At 39.5% G+C, this 22,333-nt stretch overlaps 1 protein-coding gene across 5 annotated transcripts in view; it reads left to right on the top strand.

The window, feature by feature from the left end:
* The window catches only part of LOC139982058 (dihydropyrimidinase-like), a 109,265-nt gene that overhangs the window by 82,192 nt on the left and 4,740 nt on the right, over nt 1–22,333 (top strand). For 4 of the 5 annotated variants that reach the window (XM_071994565.1, XM_071994569.1, XM_071994567.1 and 1 more), the window contains 12 exons: nt 1,134–1,318; nt 1,517–1,681; nt 4,672–4,733; nt 7,889–7,969; nt 8,552–8,620; nt 9,203–9,323; nt 10,297–10,453; nt 11,259–11,400; nt 11,716–11,886; nt 12,347–12,439; nt 12,670–12,756; nt 13,828–13,990. In XM_071994565.1, the coding sequence (XP_071850666.1) occupies nt 1,134–1,318; nt 1,517–1,681; nt 4,672–4,733; nt 7,889–7,969; nt 8,552–8,620; nt 9,203–9,323; nt 10,297–10,453; nt 11,259–11,400; nt 11,716–11,886; nt 12,347–12,439; nt 12,670–12,756; nt 13,828–13,990 (1,496 nt within the window). Of the gene's footprint in view, nt 1–1,133; nt 1,319–1,516; nt 1,682–4,671; nt 4,734–7,888; nt 7,970–8,551; nt 8,621–9,202; nt 9,324–10,296; nt 10,454–11,258; nt 11,401–11,715; nt 11,887–12,346; nt 12,440–12,669; nt 12,757–13,827; nt 13,991–17,778; nt 17,798–22,333 lie in introns of all 5 variants that reach the window. The other variant, XM_071994568.1, reaches the window with a different exon arrangement.

Here is a 22,333-nt window from a genome sequence, read left to right as displayed (position 1 = left end):
CGAACACATAAGTATAAAACATAAAGACATTCGAGTTCCTTTGTTCAAAACTAAATATATTTCCTCTTCACAAAGCTCACAAAAGCCAATCATAATTCCATAAAAACGACATCCAACATTAACTTAATTGACACACAACAGGTGCCTCTCGTTTCCTTCACTCACCCTTCCCACTGTACTCCTCGCCTCTCCCTCTTGACTTCAAACCTCTAACTTTAATAAGGTAATATTATGTAACAAATTTAACCAAACACAAACTTACACATTCCTTCCACTCGGTAAGAATGAATTGACATGACTTGAAAGAGGTACAAATAACAACACTACAAACAACCCTCATCTCTGAGCTAATGTGTCGCACACCCACCAAATTGTGTCCAATCGACACAATTTTTGCTTAGTTTGACCAATTGTAACCATGTTTCGATCAAACTTTATTCGGTTAAAAATATTGCAAAGCTGATGGTCCACAGCTATTACCGGTGTTGTGGCAGTGTGGATAAAGGCGGTGGCATTTGAAGCAACAAGGCTTAGCAATCGGGAGGTTCGGGACTTCACATGGTACTGACCAAGAGGTTTTGCAGAATAATAAGAATAATAATAATAATAATTATAATATTCTAATTATATAGGGCTTTATACCAGCAATAGGTTTCAAAGCGCTTTACAGATGTTATATTGCCCCTAGTCAATGATAAGCTGTCCCAGAGACAATCCCTCCAGGCAGCTGCAGTTATAGACTATGCCCAGTGACAAGTTTCCTCACAGGTACCCATTTAACCCCTGGGTGTCCAGAGAGAGGCAATTGACATAAAGCATCTGTTGCCCTGTAATCCAAAGATTGCTGGTTCGATTCCTGCCTAGTTCATTACTTTGTGTCCTTGAGCAAGATGCTTTATCTTGATTGCCTCTCTCCACCCAGGGGTTAAATGGGTACCTGTGAGGTAACTTGTCACTGCATGGGCGCAGTATATAACTGCAGTCGCCTGGAGGGATTGTCTCTGGGACAGAAGAAAAGAAAACTGTACAGTCATAGCAAGTATGGATGAAATCTGCCTACTTTATTATATTCAGTTCTCTTAAGTAGCATTGAGACCATTGATTGGCCTATCCTCTTTCATATTCACTTCCAGACAAGTTGGGGAAAACCTGATAATCCCTGGGGGAGCCCGAACCATTGAGGCTGCAGGTAAACTCATCATCCCGGGAGGGATTGATCCCCACACCCACATGGAATTGCCCTTCATGGGCACCCAAGCCATCGATGACTTCTACCAAGGGACAAAGGCTGCCCTCGCTGGTGGAACAACCATGATTAGTAAGTAACTCTTCTTAATTATTCCTAATTCTTTTAAGAGATATGTCGTAACCTGCTAGCCCCCAAAAAGATTGTAAATTGTAATGGATACTCATACAGTGCAAAGGCGACAGGGAATCAGATCCAGATGATGGAAAATTTTCAAAAACCAATCAAGAAAATGAAAATTCATCATGCCTTCTTTTTCTAACATTACAGTCGATCACTGCATACCCGTAAAGGGTGAGTCACTGGTGGAGGCTTACGAAAAATGGCGTGGCAAGGCCGATTCCAAAGTCTGTTGCGATTACTCTCTGCACGTAGCCATCACTTGGTGGAGCGAACAGGTGGAACAGGAAATTGAAACGGTGTGCAAAGAAAAAGGTGAGAAATTACTTTATCTCCGCACTCCTGCGGTCTATCCGAGGACGCTGTCGTATAGGTCCTAAATATATTCTTTAAACTGTTTATAAATATCTGAATCTAAGTCTCACAGAATTGCATGAAAATGCATGGCTGGATATGTACAGTATGTAAGATGTGCTGGAAGATTGACTCAAAAGTCCCACTTGGGCTGTTTCTACAAATGAAAAACATGTTGAGAAAAGACAGGTTACGGTGCACAACATAGTCTGTCTGACTTTGGAAATTCCGACAGACGCTTCCAACGATCTCTTCTTCGATAGTTACGGACAAACTCATGGCAATCAGCTCATGGCAATCAGCTAGATGCTACTGCTGGTGATTCCATGGCAACGACCACTGCTAAAACTCACAGCAATGTCAGGTTTTGTGGAACTGGATAGGACTGATATGACAAATGCCTCCTGGAGACCACCATTAAACATTTGGATTTCTGAATCAATAATATAAGGGGAGAGGAGGAGGGAGGGAGGGAGGAAGGGTGGAGGTGGTTAGGGAGGGAGGGTGGGAGATGGGTATGGGTAACTGAGTAGTATGTAGTTATTGAATTGCTCTTGTTTGTAAATAACTTTCCACTTGAAACTTAACAGTCTTGGTTGTCTTTCATGTATGTCTATAGGATGAGATAACAGTGATAATGTTAGATTAACAACAGCTCTGTCATTTATGGTAGTATTGTAATAATGTTAACTCATGGGAATGGGAGGGGGGTTGCGTGATTCTATTTTGAAGGTGGGATATTATCATGGCTATTGTTAATCACAGCTCTACATAAAGAATGGATGGACATAAATTGCAGTGTAAGATTTAAATTTAAAAAATATTAAAAAACCATTTTTCATTGCCTATGCTGGAGTACAAACCCTTTAACTTTTTACCTCACTGCTAGAGAGAGGAAATTAACAAACACAGTTACAAAATCATTGACTTCCTGTTTAATTTAAATTGTCACCACCAATGCCAAGATTAACAGAGCTTATGGTGGAGTGGTTGCTACTTCTTTGCCTTCTATAATACAAGCTACATGAGCAATGAGTGTCTACATATGGATGAGCAAAGAGAGACATTAGCATTTAGCTGTCAAGGCTTGGTAATACTGTGGCTAAGAAGGATAAAGCAGTTTGATAAAGTTCATATTATTGCTGCTTTGGGGTCATGGATTGGGAGGGGGGGTGGGAGATGTTCTCTAATGCATCATCAAACCACATGAGCAATGAGTGTCTACATATGGCTGAGCAAAGAGAGACATTAGCATTTAGCTGTCAAGTCTTGGTAATACTGTGGCTAAGAAGGATAAAGCAGTTTGATAAAGTTCATATTATTGCTGCTTTGGGGTCATGGATTGGGAGGGGGGGGTGGGAGATGTTCTCTAATGCATCATCAAACCACATGAGCAATGAGTGTCTACATATGGCTGAGCCAAGAGAGACATTAGCATTTAGCTGTCAAGGCTTGGTAATACTGTGGCTAAGAAGGATAAAGCAGTTTGATAAAGTTCATATTATTGCTGCTTTGGGGTCATGGATTGGGAGGGGGGGGAGATGTTCTCTAATGCATCATCAAACCACATGAGCAATGAGTGTCTACATATGGCTGAGCCAAGAGAGACATTAGCATTTAGCTGTCAAGGCTTGGTAATACTGTGGCTAAGAAGGATAAAGCAGTTTGATAAAGTTCATATTATTGCTGCTTTGGGGTCATGGATTGGGAGGGGGGGGTGGGAGATGTTCTCTAATGCATCATCAAACCACATGAGCAATGAGTGTCTACATATGGCTGAGCCAAGAGAGACATTAGCATTTAGCTGTCAAGGCTTGGTAATACTGTGGCTAAGAAGGATAAAGCAGTTTGATAAAGTTCATATTATTGCTGCTTTGGGGTCATGGATTGGGAGGGGGGGGTGGGAGATGTTCTCTAATGCATCATCAAACCACATGAGCAATGAGTGTCTACATATGGCTGAGCCAAGAGAGACATTAGCATTTAGCTGTCAAGGCTTGGTAATACTGTGGCTAAGAAGGATAAAGCAGTTTGATAAAGTTCATATTATTGCTGCTTTGGGGTCATGGATTGGGAGGGGGGGGGGGTGATGTTCTCTAATGCATCATCAAACTACATGAGCAATGAGTGTCTACATATGGCTGAGCAAAGAGAGACACCAGTATTTAGCTGTCAAGGCTTGGTAATACTGTAGCTAAGAAGGATAAAGCAGTTAGATAAAGTTCATATTATTGCTACTTTGGGGTCATGGATTGGGAGGGGGGGGGGGGGGGAGATGTTCTCTAATGCATCATCAAACTACATGAGGAATGAGTGTTGACATATGGCTGAGCAAAGAGAGACACCAGTATTTAGCTGTCAAGGCTTGGTAATACTGTAGCTAAGAAGGATAAAGCAGTTTGATAAAGTTCATATTATTGCTGCTTTGGGGTCATGGATTGGGAGGGGGGGGAGATGTTCTCTAATGCATCATCAAACCACATGAGCAATGAGTGTCTACATATGGCTGAGCCAAGAGAGACATTATCATTTAGCTGTCAAGGCTTGGTAATACTGTGGCTAAGAAGGATAAAGCAGTTTGATAAAGTTCATATTATTGCTGCTTTGGGGTCATGGATTGGGAGGGGGGGGGGAGATGTTCTCTAATGCATCATCAAACTACAATGAGCAATGAGTGTCTACATATGGCTGAGCAAAGAGAGACATTAGCATTTAGCTGTCAAGGCTTGGTGGTAATACTGTGGCTAAGAAGGATAAAGCAGTTTGATAAAGTTCATATTATTGCTGCTTTGGGGTAATGGATTGGGAGGGGGGGGGGGAGATGTTCTCTAATGGTATTTCAGTAGTGATTTTGGTATCTACCGATACTTGTCCTACTCGCCCCACCCACACCCCACACCCCCCCCTTTGGACCCACCACTGATTTTAAATGTTCTTTTCTCTTCCTCTAGGGGTCAACTCGTTCAAGATGTTCATGGCCTATAAAGATGTAATGATGGTGAATGACCATGAGGTGAGCTTTATAAATTAAAAATCGAGCCATATCTTTTTTTTTGGGGGGGGCGGGGGTGCTGATGAAACTTCTCACTAAGCAACTCCCTCCAAAACTGCTAAGAAAACTTGGTGCTCAGTTTTGGGGAGATATCATGGTGTTAAGAGCAGCCATGTTAAAGCAGCGATTCACGAACCTCTAGTCTGAAAATCCCAAGATCTTCTCTGAGGGCTGAGCCACTATCCAGCAACCCCACCCATCGGAATTCATGAAAACTAGCTTGGACAAAGAACTACAGACGTATTGTTAAAAGCTAACTTCACGAGTCTCCATAAAGGCAAGCTCAGAAACTAGATGGAGTGTCTGATGTCTGGAGAAATTCCTTCGTCCCACTGGAGTTTTTTTGGGACTCGTATTTGCGGATTATTAAAGAGGAACGCCATTTTATTTGCTCGAGTCCTTGACTTCGCTTGTGCTTGAGTCACAAGGAGGTTTAATGGAATTACTTAATGCTCTAAGACCAGCGTAGGAAAATGTTATATCAAATGAACCAACTTGAGAGTGAAATGCAAACACGCATAGCAGCGTTGGTACACAGAGAGTATTAAAGGTAATAATTAATTTATTATTGTTACCAAGCCAACGTAACCAATGCATCTGTAGCAGTTGATGTTTCTTGTAGTTAATTGTGTTTTTTTCGGTTAAATTTCTGAATTGCATCTAGTTTGTTATTTATTGTATGTATACCTGCACAGTACATTAGTATGTCTAGACTAAACCCCAGAGAGAAAGGTGTAAAATTTGAGATTTTCTTGATTAGCAGTTTGCTGCATATGATTAAAACTATGGAAGTGTGGGGTCGACATCATTAATTCTTCAAAACCCAGATCACTATGCCGGTTGGAAACAACATAATGTTGTTCTCATCGTAGTGCGAATCATCTTGTTCAAGCTATTTGCTTTGTTTGAAGACAGATATAATCGAGTTAAATATTGTTTTTAACATTATTAATACAGCAAGCAAGACATTGTGGTCTCATGTTATTGTTAATTAAGTAGCTTGTCAAAGATATAAGTCAAGTCTGTGTCTTCTGTGAGGGGTGATAAGGTTACAATGTTGCAACAACACACCACATTTTACGGAAGAAGTTTACTCCTGTATCTATATAGAATCAAGTATCAACAAAGTGTATTAATCATTGCACTATTAAACTATGTTCGTGTGCTGAGATGGATGTTGACAAGCTTTAATATTAGTTTAACAGTAAACACAGTACAGTAATAAGCAAACTTGAACTGTTTCAACTCTTGTGTTAACAGACAAACAAACGTAGCCCTCATCTTCACCTTCAAAACCTTTAAAGTCGTTTCATGAAAAACTCTTCCACCTTTTGTTTTATTTAGCAGATATCTAAAAGTCACATGGTAGTGGGGAGGCCATTTTGTCAATCTGTGATGTCATAGTGCCAATAGAAAGATACTAAGTTTCACTTTCTGTTGGTTAATTCTTTCACTTCTGATCTTCATTCTTATCATAGCTTCAAGGTTACTATAAACAGTTGTTTTAAAAATGTAAACACTGCCAGTTTTTAGGTCACGTCAAAAAAGTTCAGTACTGTAGAATTGAAGAAAAAAAAAACGTTTACCTGTCGAGGAATGTGAGCTAGTTTGCAAGTAAACACACACATAAACATTTCAAACTGAAACTGCACGATATCATTTTTAGACTTGCTCGAGTCTGTGGTGCAGTTGTGATAACCCATTATAATATCTATCAAAGGGAAGACAAGTCATTTGCAATAAAATCATCTCGATCACATCTCGACCAGTGTTGTTGGTTGTTTGCATTTCCTTCATGAAACAACTTGTCCCAGCTTGCAAGTTATAGATAATTCACACTTTCATCGACTGATTAGGTTTGCAATGCAACATATTTGTCCAAAGTTGTGCTGAGTGGTGGCACCATTTTATTATCATCTCCTATTAAGTGTTATCTATACAAACTACTCACTTTTAATGTGTTATCGTTGCCCACATCGGTACTCTTGTTCAATCCGTGTTCGCTTCGTTTGAGGAGCAGATATGACTTGAAGGTTAAATATTGTTTTAATGTTTAACATGTACAGGGCAGACTTGTGTGGTCTCACGCTGTGTTAATTAAACATCGTATCAACTCTGGCAAGATAATTCCCAAACAGTGTTTACACTTGTCATGGGGGACAAGTTTTGACAGTGTTTTCAATGTACTGTGTAAACTAATATTATCATCAGTTTGTATCTGGCTGGTGGTATGTTATGGACTTAGAGTAATGATCTTTCATTGAAAGCCTTTTTGCAAGGTCATATAAAAAAAAAATATAGACAGTTGGTCCCTACATCTCTGCTTCAGTACAAGTTCCACCTGGTTAGCCCTCGCTTGGTTTATACCCTGACAACAAAAAACAGTGATTTTCCAGGTATGATGTGATGTTTGAAGTAACCAATGCTGTTGTCCTTATCTTAGCTAATGAAGCAGCTGCAGCAGGAATAAACTTCCACAATAAGATTAAAAATCGTGACCTAGCTGGTAACAATTAGTTGACCATTTATTTAATTACCTATTCTGCTTATTTTCATACTTTTGTAGCTAGTGACTATGAGGGTATTATTTTACAAGAGTGAACTAATTGTCCATGTAGTGACAGAACTAGTATGTTATTGAATGAGAAAAGGAAAGTTTTCACAGCAGACCTGTACAAATCTTAAGAGCTATGGATTACAGATTTTGCTTTATCTAAAACCTGTCTGTGCTGTTCAGGCCTGCATTGGTGGCAGTCCATTTATACTCCACGTTAGGATAGCTCGCTTGCTAGTGCACACAACTTGATTCCTTAAATTCAATGGGTAATATCCCAAACTAGGCCATAGCTACTTTGTTTTATCAAAGTCATCCCTTCTGTTCACATATACACTTGAACAGAAATAACATGTTTGTGATCTCAACCTTGATTGGATGTGAACTTACAGATGTTTCTTCCTGTCTCCGTTTCTGGTGTAGCATACATTATTAAAACACTGCTGTACTTCTTAATTCAATAGCCTGGCCGCTCTCTAGCTTCGTTATGATTGTACTTTTTTTTATTGAATTTTTTACCATCTAATCCTGATGTTCATTTCCTAATTTCTTTGCTTAACAGTTCATCCAGGCGTGTAAGAAACTGAAGGCAGAGGGCGCCCTTGCCTTAGTGCATGCTGAAAATGGAGACATTATTGCAGAGGTAAGTTTTCAACGGAGGCATTTGCTCCTTTCATCATTCAGGACTATTAATATACTGTATTGCTTGAATGGCGAGGGAGGGGTTGAGAAGGTGGCATCAAGTAGGAGGTGCACAGTTGGTGTATTTGCTTAAAATTCCAAATGTTCGGTGGCTTTAAAGTTCATCTCTACTGCATGCTACTGCATTAGTAGCATGCTTAGGTTGCTGAAGGTTCCAAATTGTTACATCCCTGGAAGGGTGTCCTTCCACCATATTTGCCCCAGACTTTACATGCTTGATATCTGCTTGTAGTGCAAAAGAATTTGCAACGAGTGGTGGGGCAAAGTAGGGTTGGGGAAGTGGGTTGTAGTAGTTAACCTGCTTATAAGTGGCCACTTTAAATCTTTTTCAGAGTATTTTGCATCCTATGATAACTCAGATATAGTGGAACGTTCTCACTCTTTTTCCGATGCTAATGATATCATATCATAACATATTTCCTGTATTATTGATATTGTTGTGATGATGAAAAAACTTGATTGAAATTTTATTTAATTCATTGAATTTTAATATAACTAATGTCATTTGTCTTCTTTCCCACAGAACCAGAAAAAGTTACTAGCACAGGGCATTACTGGGCCAGAAGGACATTTACAGAGCAGACCGGAAGAGGTAAGGCCAATTTGTTGCTATGGAAACTGATCTCTGATTCCTTGTGGTCCAGCAAACAAGATTGAATGCAATCATACTTGTAGTATGTGGACAGCACGTGGACAGTGCACGCCAAATAAGATGTTGCAGATGGATATTTTACATCACCAAAATTATTGCATATGTCAGGAGTATCGGTCGAATGTAAACCGGAGATCAAAATCTTAATATGTTATGAAAGTTTTACATGTGACATGCACTATAGTTACAGTTACACGATTCCTGTTGCTTTTGATGGACATGAAAGGTCAGCTGAGGTCACTTTTAGAACAAAACTTAAATACCCTGTGATTCATCTCATATCTCGAGAGCAATGCGATTGGATCTCAACCCTGATGGATGGATGTCTCATAAAATAAGTGAAAATGCCCATCTGTTTTTTTTTTTTTGGGGGGGGGGAGGAAGATGGCCGTCCAACTTATGACACTTGGCCACCCTTACTTGAGAATGGATTTCTCTCTTCAAGTTTCACCATAATAATCTTGCATGCTGAGTATATTGGGTCGGCATTGATCAAAATCGCTTAACCTTTCTCATTTTCAGGTCGAGCAAGAAGCCACAAATCGTGCCATAATGTTAGCTGACCAGGTCAACTGCCCCCTGTACATCGTACATGTCATGGCCAAATCTTGTGCTGATACCATCGCCAAGGCCAGAAGAGACGGTCAGTGTGAAATGTTGGACATAAGGAAGAAAAAATGGAAGGAAAAAAAACATTTTCAGCAGTGAAAAATAAATTCCTGAGAACGCAGTATTGAATATCCCATCATGCTATTAGCCACTGGGTAGTGGTGGCGGTACACACTTGTCAAATGTCATCATTATCAACCTGATAAGACTCTTCTATGAATGTAGTTCAGTTTGTAAATTATCAAAAGTGCAGTTTGTAAGCAGCAGGTGTCATTTCTGCTGTCCAGTTCTTCTAGGGAAGGGAGGGTTAGGGGGAACAGGTGAGAGTTGGGCATGGCTCAATTCTGTCCCTTCATACATTGTGTCAATACTTTGTATAACATACTGTCTTAGTACCTTTGAATACTGTCTTAGTACCCTTGAATACTCTCTTAGTACCTTTGAATACTGTCTTAGTACCTTTGAATACTGTCTTAGTACCCTTGAATACCGTCTTAGTACCTTTGAATACTGTCTTAGTACTTTTGAATACTGTCTGATACGGTCTTAGTACTTTTGTATACTGTCTTAAAACTGCCTTAGTAGCTTTTTAATACTGTCTTAATGCTTTTGAGTACTGTCTGAATACTGTCTTAGTACCTTTGAATATTGTCTTAGAACCTTTGAATAATGTCTTAATGCTTTTGTATACTGTCTGAATATGGTCTTAATCCTTTTGAAGAATGCCTTCTTTAATACTTTTGAATACTTTCTTAATCCTTTAAATACTGTCTTAATACTTTTGAATACTGTCCTAATACTGTTGAATTTGTATACTTTTCTACATATTTTTGTACACCGCCTCAATGCTTTTATATTTGTATGAAAACATATTAATACTTTCGTATATTAATACTCTGTCAGTGTGCTGTGTTTTACTTGAACCTTTCATATGTTAAAATTCTACCATCCACGGTGATCCACCCTGCCGAAGTTTCACTCTTTTCTTTCGTTACTTTTTTACACAGGCAAAATTGTATTCGGAGAACCCATCGCTGCATCGCTAGCCTGCGATGGCACTCACTACTGTAGCCACGACTGGGGCCATGCAGCCGCCTACGTCCTCAGTCCCCCGCTCAAAACTGACCCAAGCACTCCAGGATATCTCATGAAAAGCCTAGCAAAGTGAGTTTTTCTTTTTTTTGGCAAGATTTCACTCCGGTTGTTGACTATGGTACAACCTTTCTCTGGGTCCGTGTCGATCTCCATGCAAATTGGAAACGCAGCAGCAATTATTCAGATATTTGCATAAATTATATCCTCACAAACAAAGGGTGCTAATTATAATTCATTTCATGCAGAGTTGGAGCGCCTGACGATCGCGATGAAACAAATCTCCGTTGATTAAATTCATTCCCTCATAAATGTAAGGCGATGCGTTTGTGTATCGTCCTTGGCGTAAAGAAATACATACCTGTGGCTGACAATGTGAAACTTATCATTTAAAGAGAAAAATGTTCAATGATTGTTGGCCGAAAATCCCCATTTCAATATCTTTTTACCTGACCAAAGATGCATCTGTCTGAATTGCACCAATTCTGTCTCTTGGTCTTCCAAGGAGAAGATCACGGTAGGTGGTCTGTGTGTTGTCATGACAGCAAAAGTTCATCAATCGCTTACAAGAGTTGTAATCTTTATCACCTAGCAATGTGTGATACCACTGGAATGTGTCCATAAGCATTAGATATTCTCTGTATATTTAAATTTCATCAAATCACAACTTTTTTGTTGTAGAAATAATACTTTTTTCTAAGATCTGTGAATAAGTGAGTGTTTGAATAAGATTGACATTTTTTTTTTGAATCCGTGGTGCTTTACCCCCAAGCAAACTGGTATCACTAATTAATTATTTTATAATTATCTGGTTAACAAAATATGTGTAATTATTCAGTTTGTTTGGTATGTCAAGAAAGTTCTTTTTTCTTTACAGCGGTGATCTGCACCTTGTTGGAACAGACAACTGTACTTTTAACTCGGAGCAGAAGGCTCTAGGAAAGGGCGATTTCACAAAGATACCAAATGGTGTTAACGGTGTTGAGGATCGTATGTCAGTGATATGGGAAAAGGGTGTGGTAAGTTATCTTAACAGGCTACGGTGTTAAGTTAAAGGATGTTGAGTTAAAAGATTCTATGTAAGTAATATAAGTGAAGAGTGTGGTAAGTTTGGTCAACATTTTATTGTGTTGACATGTTGTTTATGGTCCTGTAAGATTTAAGAATGATATATATCGATATGCAAATTTATATAAGAAGAATGGAGTGACATTCTCTGTCATTTTGCACTGACAGCTGTCCACCAATGGACAACTTGTTTTCAAATCCAACTGTTGATTGTGGTTGGGTGGACATTCACTTAACATCTGTTGCTCCTCTCTGGTTGTTTTCAGCACAACGGGATCATGGATGCGTGCCGATTCGTTGCTGTCACTAGTACAAATGCTGCCAAGATATTTAATATGTACCCACAGAAGGGAGTCATCCAGGCTGGTTCTGATGCAGATATCGTTATCTTTAACCCCGAAGCCACCAGAGTGATCTCCAAAGATACCCATCACCAGGTAAGGACCAGGGAAAAGGAGGGAAGGAATACAAGAGGGGTTAAATAGGTCAAAGAAAGGAAGGAGGGATTAGTGAGTTCAAGGAAAGGTTAGGGGTTAGTGAGGTCAGGGAAAGGGGTGTGGTTAGTTAGGTCAAGGAAAGTGGGAGGGGTTAGTAAGGTTAAGGAAAGGGGAGGTTTAGTGAGGTCAAGGAATAGGGGATGGGTTAGTGAGGTCAAGGAAAGGGGAGGGGTTAGAGAGGTCAAGGAAAGGGGGGAGCAAAACAAGTGCCTCTGGAGTTGAGGTTAAGTTGCAGTATTTATCACAAATTATTAAGGTAACCAGCATTGGGATTACCATTAACTGGAGAATCTCAAGATGAGTAAAGAAAGTGGGAACCATCCCTTTCCATCCTATTTGTTTTAAATATAAAAGAAAGAATACTTTAAGAAATTGACGAACGCTCTTTTGGTTCTCGTAGGCGGTTGACTTCAACATCTTTGAGGGGATGGAGTGCCATGGAGTTCCAGAATTGGTCCTTTCCCAAGGCAAAGTGGTCTTTGAAGATGGTGAGGTGAGTGCGGTAGAACATTTTGAATTTACTAAACAGTCCTTAGAACTGAAGTCTCACATCTTGTGGGGCTTGGTGTTTCAATTAAACCCTCCTCACCCTTAGAAAAGGAGGAGGGGATCTCCCAGATTTAAGGTTGTTGTTTGCAAGTAATCACTGTGTGTGATATGCATGTTTTGGTATTTGTAAGATTTGAAGGTTTTTTTTTTTCCCGTTTCTTCCTTTGTAAACAGCTTCATGTGACTCAGGGCGCAGGTCGATTCATTCCAAGAGAGGTTCATGCCTCAGAGGCGTACAGCAGGATACTGATCCGGGATAAGGTGGGTTTAGTTACTGATATGGGATAAGGTGGGTTTGGTTACTGATCAGGGATGAGTTTGGTTCGTTAACTGATCCGGGATAAGGCAGGTTTGGTTACTGATCTGGGATGAGGTGGGTTTTGTTACTGATCTGTGATAAGGTTGGTTTGGTTACTGATCCTGGATGAGGTGGGTTGGGTTACTGATCCAGGATATGGTGGGTTTGGTTACTGATCTGGGATGAGGTGGGTTTTGTTACTGATCTGTGACAAGGTTGGTTTGGTTACTGATCCGGGATGAGGTGGGTTCGGTTACTGATCCGGGATGAGGTGGGTTGGGTTATTGATCCAGGATAAGGTTGGTTTTGTTACTGATCCGGGATGAGGTGGGTTTTGTTACTGATCCGGGATAAGGCAGGTTTGGTTACTGATCTGGGATGAGGTGGGTTTTGTTACTGATCTGTGATAAGGTTGGTTTGGTTACTGATCCTGGATGAGGTGGGTTGGGTTACTGATCCAGGATATGGTGGGTTTGGTTACTGATCTGGGATGAGGTGGGTTTTGTTACTGATCTGTGACAAGGTTGGTTTGGTTACTGATCCGGGATGAGGTGGGTTCGGTTACTGATCCGGGATGAGGTGGGTTGGGTTATTGATCCAGGATAAGGTGGGTTTTGTTACTGATCCGGGATGAGGTGGGTTTTGTTACTGATCCGGGGTGAGGTGGGTTTTGGTACTGATCTGTGATAAGGTTGGTTTGGTTACTGATCCGGGATGAGGTGGGTTCGGTTACTGATCCGGGATGAGGTGGGTTCGGTTCCTGATCGGGGATGAGGTGGGTTTTGTTACTGATCCGGGAGGAAGTGGGAACTGTTACTGATCCGGGATAAGCTGGGTTCCGTTTGGTCACTGCATGCCCGCCCCTCTTTGTTTCATCCAGACTATTTAGGAGGATATTCCAGCAGAGGAAAATTTCCATGTGATTATCCAGATAGAAAGTTAACATATTTCTGCTTTCTAAGCATTTGGTGAATTTTTGCATCAATGGAAATTCAGGTCCTTTCAGTCCGTTTTGTAATTTTTACCGTACTCAGGTACGCAAACCCTTCAAGATACTGAGAGAGGGAGACGAAGGTGCCGGGGACGGCACCATGAACGGCAAAGGTGGGATCAACCCCATGGCGTCTGAGGGGGATCCATCTTTTGCTACCAAACGTGGACAGAGAGATCTACACGCTTCAAGCTTCTCTCTCTCCGGTGAGTACCGTCTCTCAAGTTAGGAATACTGTCTTACTTTGTGAACGTAGATGTTATTGCATCCAGATGAACAAGATCACTGTTTTTGTTCCCTTTATTTATTTATTTTTTTGTTCTTTTTGCTGTTTTTTTTTTGTTTTTTAGGTTGGGTGGTGTAAGGGTGCCACAAATTGTCATTGATTCGCCTTTAAAATAATATCGTGACTGCAGCTCGAAAGGACTTACCGAGGTGTTTTTTACTACCGAGGTGTTTTTTTACCATCAGAATATACTGTAAAGGAGACTCCGACCCAATCTTTAGCGTATATGAAAGAGGTCCCTGTGAAGAGAAACTTTCCCAAAACATCTATGAAAAATCTTGCCCTGTTTGAGAGATATATTAGTTTAAAGGTGGATTTCATGAACGGTCATTTTGTAGATGTGTTGATGTCAAGTGGCAGTACTAGGATCTGAAACTTTCTACTTTCTCTGTGTTAATCTTTTAATATTTTAATATTTTGAAGGTGAAACGTTAGCAGTTATTATACTGAAACCAAATTTGCCGTCATTAGGCCATAGCAGACTGTGCTTTACATTGTAATAAGTAAAGAGAAACGTTAAAGAAAGAAAGATAAGGCACACATATGGTTCCATGATGTAATATTTAGACTTGACCAAGTCTTCTAGCTTGTGTTTGCAGGAACATTAAATCTATCTTTTCTCCCAAATGGAATAAGATATATTTATTAGCTGTTTTTGGAAGTTGTTCAAGACATACAAACACCAATAATATCGGTTGGATTTGTATTTCCTTTAATTAAAAAAGTTGTACAATATCTCAAAAAATGACAAAACGTCTTGATTGGTCACATAAGATTTAGAAATGTTTTTTTTTTTTTTTTTTTTTTGCTGGATATTTTGTAGCTTTTCCACTCACCCCTACTGCCACAGTCTCTTCCAGAAGTCAGACACCACCAAGCAATGCTTCATTTCACATTTACTTTGCCTTTCTCTCTAAGTTACTGTCTGCCATCAGTTGAGCACACTTTAAACCTCACCCCCCACCATGTTCTCTTTTGAACCCCCCCCCCCTGACTGCTCTTGCATATAGCCTCTGCTGAAAATTCATGATTAGTCAGGCAAAGTGAAATTTTTGTACCCTATCATCAGCTGGACTGGTCACTTAAGAATGTACCTTCTCCCGTTACAAAAATTTTAATATGGCATGTTATGGGATCTTAAAAAATACCAGGAAATTTCTCCATGGGCATTCATCCACCTGTAACTATGAAATTTATAGTTCATAACAGCTAGTCTCTTATATACAATATATGAAATTCTGTTTGGTAAGCATCTCTGGCACAGTCAGGTGGGACAACATCTTGGTGGTGTTACTTTCCAGGCTCAGAGATTTGGCAAAGAGGATTGAGGATGAAGTTGCATGGGTGGTACTTAAATATCACCATGGTAACCAGCAATTATTATACAGGGCTTAGAATTTACATAAAAGTTTTAAATGGTACTTTCCTTGGGGATGGTTGAAGGGGGAAGGGATGAAAATCCTCGAAATTTTTCCCAGATATTACTGATTCCCAGGGCCTAGTAAAAAAAGTTTATTTTACTCAAGGGTGAAATTGTACCATTGATGATAGAATTTTAAAATGCTTGTAGGCAGTCTCTGGATGTGAGTGACCATGATTTAAATTTCTAGCAAATTGTTGGGTTAACACCAATGATCTGCCAAACAAGGTGGGCATGTTATGTTAAGTATAAGTAGATGAGTAACAAGGGATGATAGCTGAGGTACGGGATGTATGCATAAGTTGTGAACCAGTCCTCTGGGACAGACGGGGCAGCCGTAGGGACAATTTGATTTTGGCCACATTGTGTCAAAGAAAAATTGTCAGATGCTAACTTAGGTGATTTGCAGCTTCACTGCAGCTGTAATCTATTGTGCTCCTCATTCTTTCACACAATTGGCACAGACTGCAAGTCTGGAGAGATAACAATACTCTTATTGTTTAATATTGATTCAGCCTGGCTGCAGCTACTGCAGCTGTTATCTATTGTGCTCCTCATTCTTCCACACAATAGGCACAGACTGCAAGTCTGGAGAGATAACAATACTCTTATTGTTCAATATTGATTCAGCCTGGCTGCAGCTTCACTGCAGCTGTAGTCTGTTGTGCTCCTCATTCTTCCACACAATAGGCACAGACTGCAAGTCAGGAGAGATAATAATACTCTTATTGTTCAATATAATCTATTGTGCTACTCATTTCTTCCACACAATAGGCACAGACTGCAAGTCTGGAGAGATAACAATACTCTTATTGTTCAATATTGATCAGCCTGGCTGCAGCTACTGCAGCTTTGCTTTGTCAAATTGTGTTTGCATAAAAATGCCTTTAAAACGGTTTTCTGTTTTGTAAATCAAGTGAAAATTAATCATTTCCTTCAATTCACAATGATATGATAGTTTTGTGGGGTTTTCTTTCAACATTATTTTCAGTGTTTGTGTTAAAGTTTCATAAGCTTCACCGCAGCTCATCTGGAAAAAGCAGCAAATTTACTGTTACTTTTCAGTTGTGCAGAGTGGCATTAACATTTTATTTGTCAATGTTTTGTTTACAACTTTCGGAGGCTTTTAGCATGGCAAGCTGTGAATATTCATCATTATATCCAATAAGAACCCCCCCTAAAAAAAAAACACCAAAAAACAAACAAACAAAACAACAAGTGGAACGATTGTTACTAGATGTATTTCATAGCCTGGCTGTTGTCGCTGACTTGAAATGCGTTCAACACAGGGTAGAGGAATCTGAGCCTAGAGCCTACTTAAAGTTTAGCAAAGCTTGAATGATGTTCAAATTGGAGAGGGTTTCTCGATAAATATTTCTGCTAGTCCCGAAGGGAAACATTGGTTGGAGCAAAATAGCTGCAGAGAACCAAAATCTCATCATACCCAGCTAGATTGAACAATGTTTGAATGTTGCATGTTTGGGGTAGGCCAGTAGGCTGATTAAGTGTCAGAACTTATATAGACCTGTTCAACCTAATATTAAAGTACAAGATTAGGCAGGGGGTGGGGGGGGTGGGAGCAGGGGTTGATGATTTAGTCATGGAGCTGGATATGTCCTGAGGACCCTTCTATTAAGAACCCCTTGAACTAGGCTGTTAATTCTCATAGCTGTGTTTGGTCAATTGGTGTACAGCTCATGAAGAATAGAAAAGTGGTATAGTCTCTGACTCAGGGCTTTAGGCTTAGTTTAAATGTATTTCAAATTATTTGTCTTTTGCTTCTTCAACTTAACCACACAACATCAGCTTTATTTCACCAAAGCCAGAGTGGTGTGCGTGCATGGCATGAAGGGTAGACAATTGCTACTTAAGGATTATATTATTTGTTTCTGCTTCGTGGAACGGTACCTTTTTTAGGCCACAATTGGACACAATTGAATAAATCTAAGCAACTAATCTAGCAACGGGATTATTTAAATTGTTAGTGCAGTCAGCTTTTCCATGTCAAAGAAATCGTTACACAGAGTTGCCAATCGATTGTGTCATCTTGAAAGAGAATTGTGTTTGCTTTTTGCAAGGTTTTGACAACGGTATTATCAATATTGGTAGCCTAATACATTAACTATATAGAGAATTGGTGCCTAAGGTTAAGAAACTAGATTCATTACCTTGTTCACTAGTGCAGTGCATATTATTAGATATAATGATATTTTAGTAATGTCAGTACACAGAGCTATAAATTCAGTTTGTTTTATATATATCAAATCCTGGTTTGTTTATGCTCACAGAAATGTAATAATCTTATTGGTGAGTATCGCTAAGTGGATTGTGTTTTTATTTCAGTTCAAAAAAAAAAAAAAACCTGTTCTCTGCAGCTTTAAGGCTTTTTTTTTTCTGTATTTTATTTTCAAATGCAGGTTTCATTTGCACAGACACATACAGGCAGCTTGAAATAATTACGTGGCATGGGGAAAGGGAGGGGAGGGGGTTTGGTAAGAGGAAAATTGGGGAAGGAAAGGGACAAATTCATGTGTTACTTTATCATTTTCAGCACATGATTTATACACAACTTCATCAATAGAAGTCTGCACAGCTGCTTTAAGTGTCTCCCGTTGCAAGCTAATTGAATCAAAAAGAAAAATGAAAATTAAACATGTGATTTGTGATAAGAAAAGCAGCTGTTTGCATTCAGTTGGCAATTTTCCATATTAACCTTAGTTATTACTTTAGTTATACCAGTTAGATTCCAGTTAATCAAACCAAGACACAACCTTCTTTGAGTGACAAATCCATGCATTTTCCATACACTTTGCCATAATAATAATTACTAACCAAAAATTCAGAGCATAGTGTAGTGCAGTGAATAAGCAATTTGCCCCCATTTTGCATTTGGCATCGTGCAGTGCGATAACCGGATAAGTCATACCCTGTAATTGCACATATTTTGAAATTTATACTGTTCACCGGTTTTTATTGTTTGAGAAGAAAAAAAAAAAATAGTGAAGTATGAATAGGCGTTCTAACAAGATGTTAACCGTCGTGTAACGTATCGTTAGTATCAACTCAGAAAGCTGCTTTAAAATGTGGCCAGGCACAAACTTGACAATGTGGGTCCAATCATTGGGGGTGTTGGATAAATCTATTTGTCACAGTGCTAGCATGTACTTGTTGCATGCTGGGGAATAAAAGAACCGTTGCTATGTACCTTGTACTGTACGGAAAATTTTGTATCGTAAATTCTAGGTGACTCATTTTGGTTGAATTGCTTCCCTTCTTTTTTTCTATATTTCTTGGCATTTTTGGTGGTTGTTTGTTTGAGGAAGCTGGATAAATTCCCCCTCTCAATGAGTTTTGCCTGTTTAAATTGTTTGTTAGTGTTTTGTTCTTTGTGTGCAAATTAAAGTGAAGTAATGTCAGCAAAAAAAATACCTCTTTTGGTTGTACCAAAGACGCGTGGTCAACTAATAAAATGGAGTCTCCCAACAGTGGTATAAACAGATACTGTTGGGAACAGTAACATGCAGAGATGTTACCGATACAGATTAAACTTTTAGAAAGATACTCCTCCCTCCCCTCCTGGTACGATCAAGGCAAAAGAAAATGTGTTTGCACATTTGATGTGGAAACTGTTTAAAGCAATTCTTCATTTACATAATAACTGAAGGCCCAGTTTTAGAAACAATTGAGGGCGGCACTTTTTCTAGATCGATGAATTTTTGTCGAGTGTCTTTTACAGTTGAAACGCCCCCTCGACAATTTTCCAGTAGTTTGCGGCAGACAACTAATAACTGGATGAACGTCAGTGAATGTGTCAACATCTAGGCAGGCACCGACATCTTGGCAGGCACCTAAGGACTGCAGCATCCTGCAGTCAAGCTGCCTACAGGATTGTATTCTTTGTGCTGTTAAGTTTCACGCAGTAGGCACCGTCTGAAAATGTATATATTTGTTGCCATGATACCCACATTATGGGGCCTTAACCCAAAAGAGCCTCACAAAAGCTTCTGGTGGGGGGTCAAAAGAATTTTTCCAGATTTTGAAAGATTTATCTACAGCTTTTGGAAACTGCAAACCAAGATGGATTCAGTAATATTTTCTTTGTAACATTTCATTGCCTAGTCCATATTCTGAGGGGTGGGGAAGGGGGGAGGAGGGTCTTGTGGGTAGTCTCTCGTTCCTCCTGCAAGACCCTGGGTTGTGCGCTTAAAAGTCTTGTGGACTTGTTGATGCAGCCTTGCTGCAGGGGATCCTGCAGCTGCTGCAGCATTTCTTGTTGGTACAGTGCGTAACCTGATTTAATTGAGATAGATGGAGAGATAATAGATTGTCACTTTTACTGTGACTCATGTAGGGGGTGGAATTAATGAGGGAAGGGTGTGGATGGGGAATGGCTGGAGAAATTCAATGTACACTGCTGTAAAACAAAAAAATGGCATGATTGCTGCAGTTTGTCGAATCCCTGTGTGCAACTTGTAAAAAAGTTCAAAGCACCAATGTCTTTCATTATAAAATTGCACTTCTAACAACCCTCGATCTCCTCTTTTTGTTCATATTTCTTATAATTATCCTTTTATTTTTATTTGTTTTCCCTTTTTTTTTTCCCATCCTTTATTGTTCTTTTTACACACATTTAGACCAAAAGGAAGGTGAGCAAATGTACCAGGCTTAAAAAGGAAATTTGTCGCTTGTGTCTTTAGTTGTTTGTCATTCTTTTCCAATGCAAATCGTCTTTGCTAGTGTCATTCCGTCTTTTCGAGCTATTTCCTAGCAGTTCAGGGCCGACGATGGCCGGTCAATCCGTCTTGGTTGTCATCTTGTAAATTTATCCCTGCTTACAAGTAACGGAACTCTGAAAAGGTGGTGGTCGGAGAGACAACAAATTCTCTCATCAAAATGGAATCGAGCTAAAAGTTGCTCTTCAAAATTCATGTTTATCCTCGATATCTTTCGCAAGTTGTTTTGTAACTTTTGTGGTTGTCTGCACTAGTTTCTTTGTTTTAGACAACTGCTGCAACAGTGCTCTGTGAACTTTTTTCTTGCATACAGGTGAAACAAAAAAAAAATGGTAAAATGAAGAATGAAAAGGGATGTCTAGGGTTAACTTTTCAAACTAATGAGCATTTTGAAAAGATGGGATGCTCTGGTATTTATGAAGTATGTATCACCTCACACATAGCATGACAGGGGTGCGATTGGTTTATAGAGTAGCTAGCAATTCAAATTCATTCCTTGCATCTTTCTCGCCAACCATGGTTATTTTGGCAAGTATCGGATTTGTAGGCATGCATGTGCTGCCATCTATGACCATAACACTTGTATACAGGACTAACACCCACTGGTAAAGAAACAAAAACTGTTATCACATGACTCTCCATAAGGCCAAATTTGCCAAAAACTTTGCCATGAAAACTGGTCAAGCCAAAACTGAGCTCTTTTGCTTAAATTTGGGATTTTGGGCCATTTTGCAGACTTACCAATTTAATTTTAGGGTGAGAAATGTGTAGAATTTGACCAAAAAATGTTAGGGTTAGCAACACACATATCAGTAAGAAACAATTTCAAGCTACAGTCAATGTTGGGTGGAAAAATGTAGTTTCAAGATCAAAATAGCTCTCGGCCAGTTTGTAGCAAATATATCAGTCAATGTATGTTTTGAGGTGAGTAGGGTTTAATTTTCAGTGAAAAATCTTTCTAGCTCAAGAATTCAATAGAATACATCAATGTGTAATAGTTAAGTTTTCATGGTTTTGTGTTAATTGTGTAGCAATCTAAACGCTCTGGGAATCACCCATATCATCAATCCAGCTGTGTTATGTTGGGTCGTAGGTTTTCTGCCAGTTTTTTTACAAATCCCAAAAGTATTCCAGATCATTCTTGCCCTCTTCCAGTATTGCACAGCACTATAACTGTATACTTGCCTTTGCATCTTCTTCGCCCTCTCTTAATTTTTTTAATTCTTTTTCCCGCCCTTCACCAAACTCTCTGAATCGTCTCTGAACCAATTGGTACTGTCAGAAACTTCTATATAATTTCTACTCTGGTCTACCTCTGGGTCACTTCCTGTGTACATTTGGGTCACCTCCTGTGTACATTTGGGTCACTTCCTGTGTACATTTGGGTCACTTCCTGTGTACATTTGGGTCACTTCCTGTGTTCCTTGGAGAATCACCTTAACAAGTGGGTCTATACTCATAAAAGAATGTTACATTTGACCATTACTGGGTCCAGCCGAGGCTGTGTCCAAACGTTGCTGGATCAAACCATTGCTTTCATGGACCCAATCATGGCTGGGTTCAACCACCAACACTGGCTTCCAACTCTGTGTTGGGTCCATCCTTCATTGGGTATATGTGTGTCATATGCATGAGAGTTGAACAATGGACCATCATTATTGCAGAAGAAACGCCAAATTTCAGATTAGAGATTTTTTACTGTTGCGCTCAAAATGTCTTTCACCATAATTCCCTATAAATTAGGTGGATGTTCAGATATTGTTGGAAATTTTATTTTAAATATCAATATATCCATAAATGAAGCATTTACTGTAAAAAAGTTTGGACTAATACCGGTGATGACCTTTCAGTACACATTGGGTAAGTAGGTGACAGTTTGATAGGTAGCTGACAAATTGTATGGTAGCAGAACTAGGTAGAAGTGGTAGAGATCTGGTTTTAAACTGATGTGAAAGGACTTTCAAACCTGTATTTTGTGATTTGACAAAAAACACTGAAATGAGCTGTTCTCTTCTGGTCTGCCTTGTGCCACACGTTGAACAATAGTGTCCAAAAATGCTAAGATCTGTTATTTGCTTCCTGAATGTAAATTTACAATGCAGGTCAAAAT

The sequence above is a fragment of the Apostichopus japonicus genome, chromosome 16, assembly GCF_037975245.1.
Source record: "Apostichopus japonicus isolate 1M-3 chromosome 16, ASM3797524v1, whole genome shotgun sequence".
Lineage (NCBI taxonomy): Eukaryota > Metazoa > Echinodermata > Holothuroidea > Aspidochirotida > Stichopodidae > Apostichopus > Apostichopus japonicus.
This window is presented reverse-complemented; position numbering and strand designations above follow the sequence as displayed.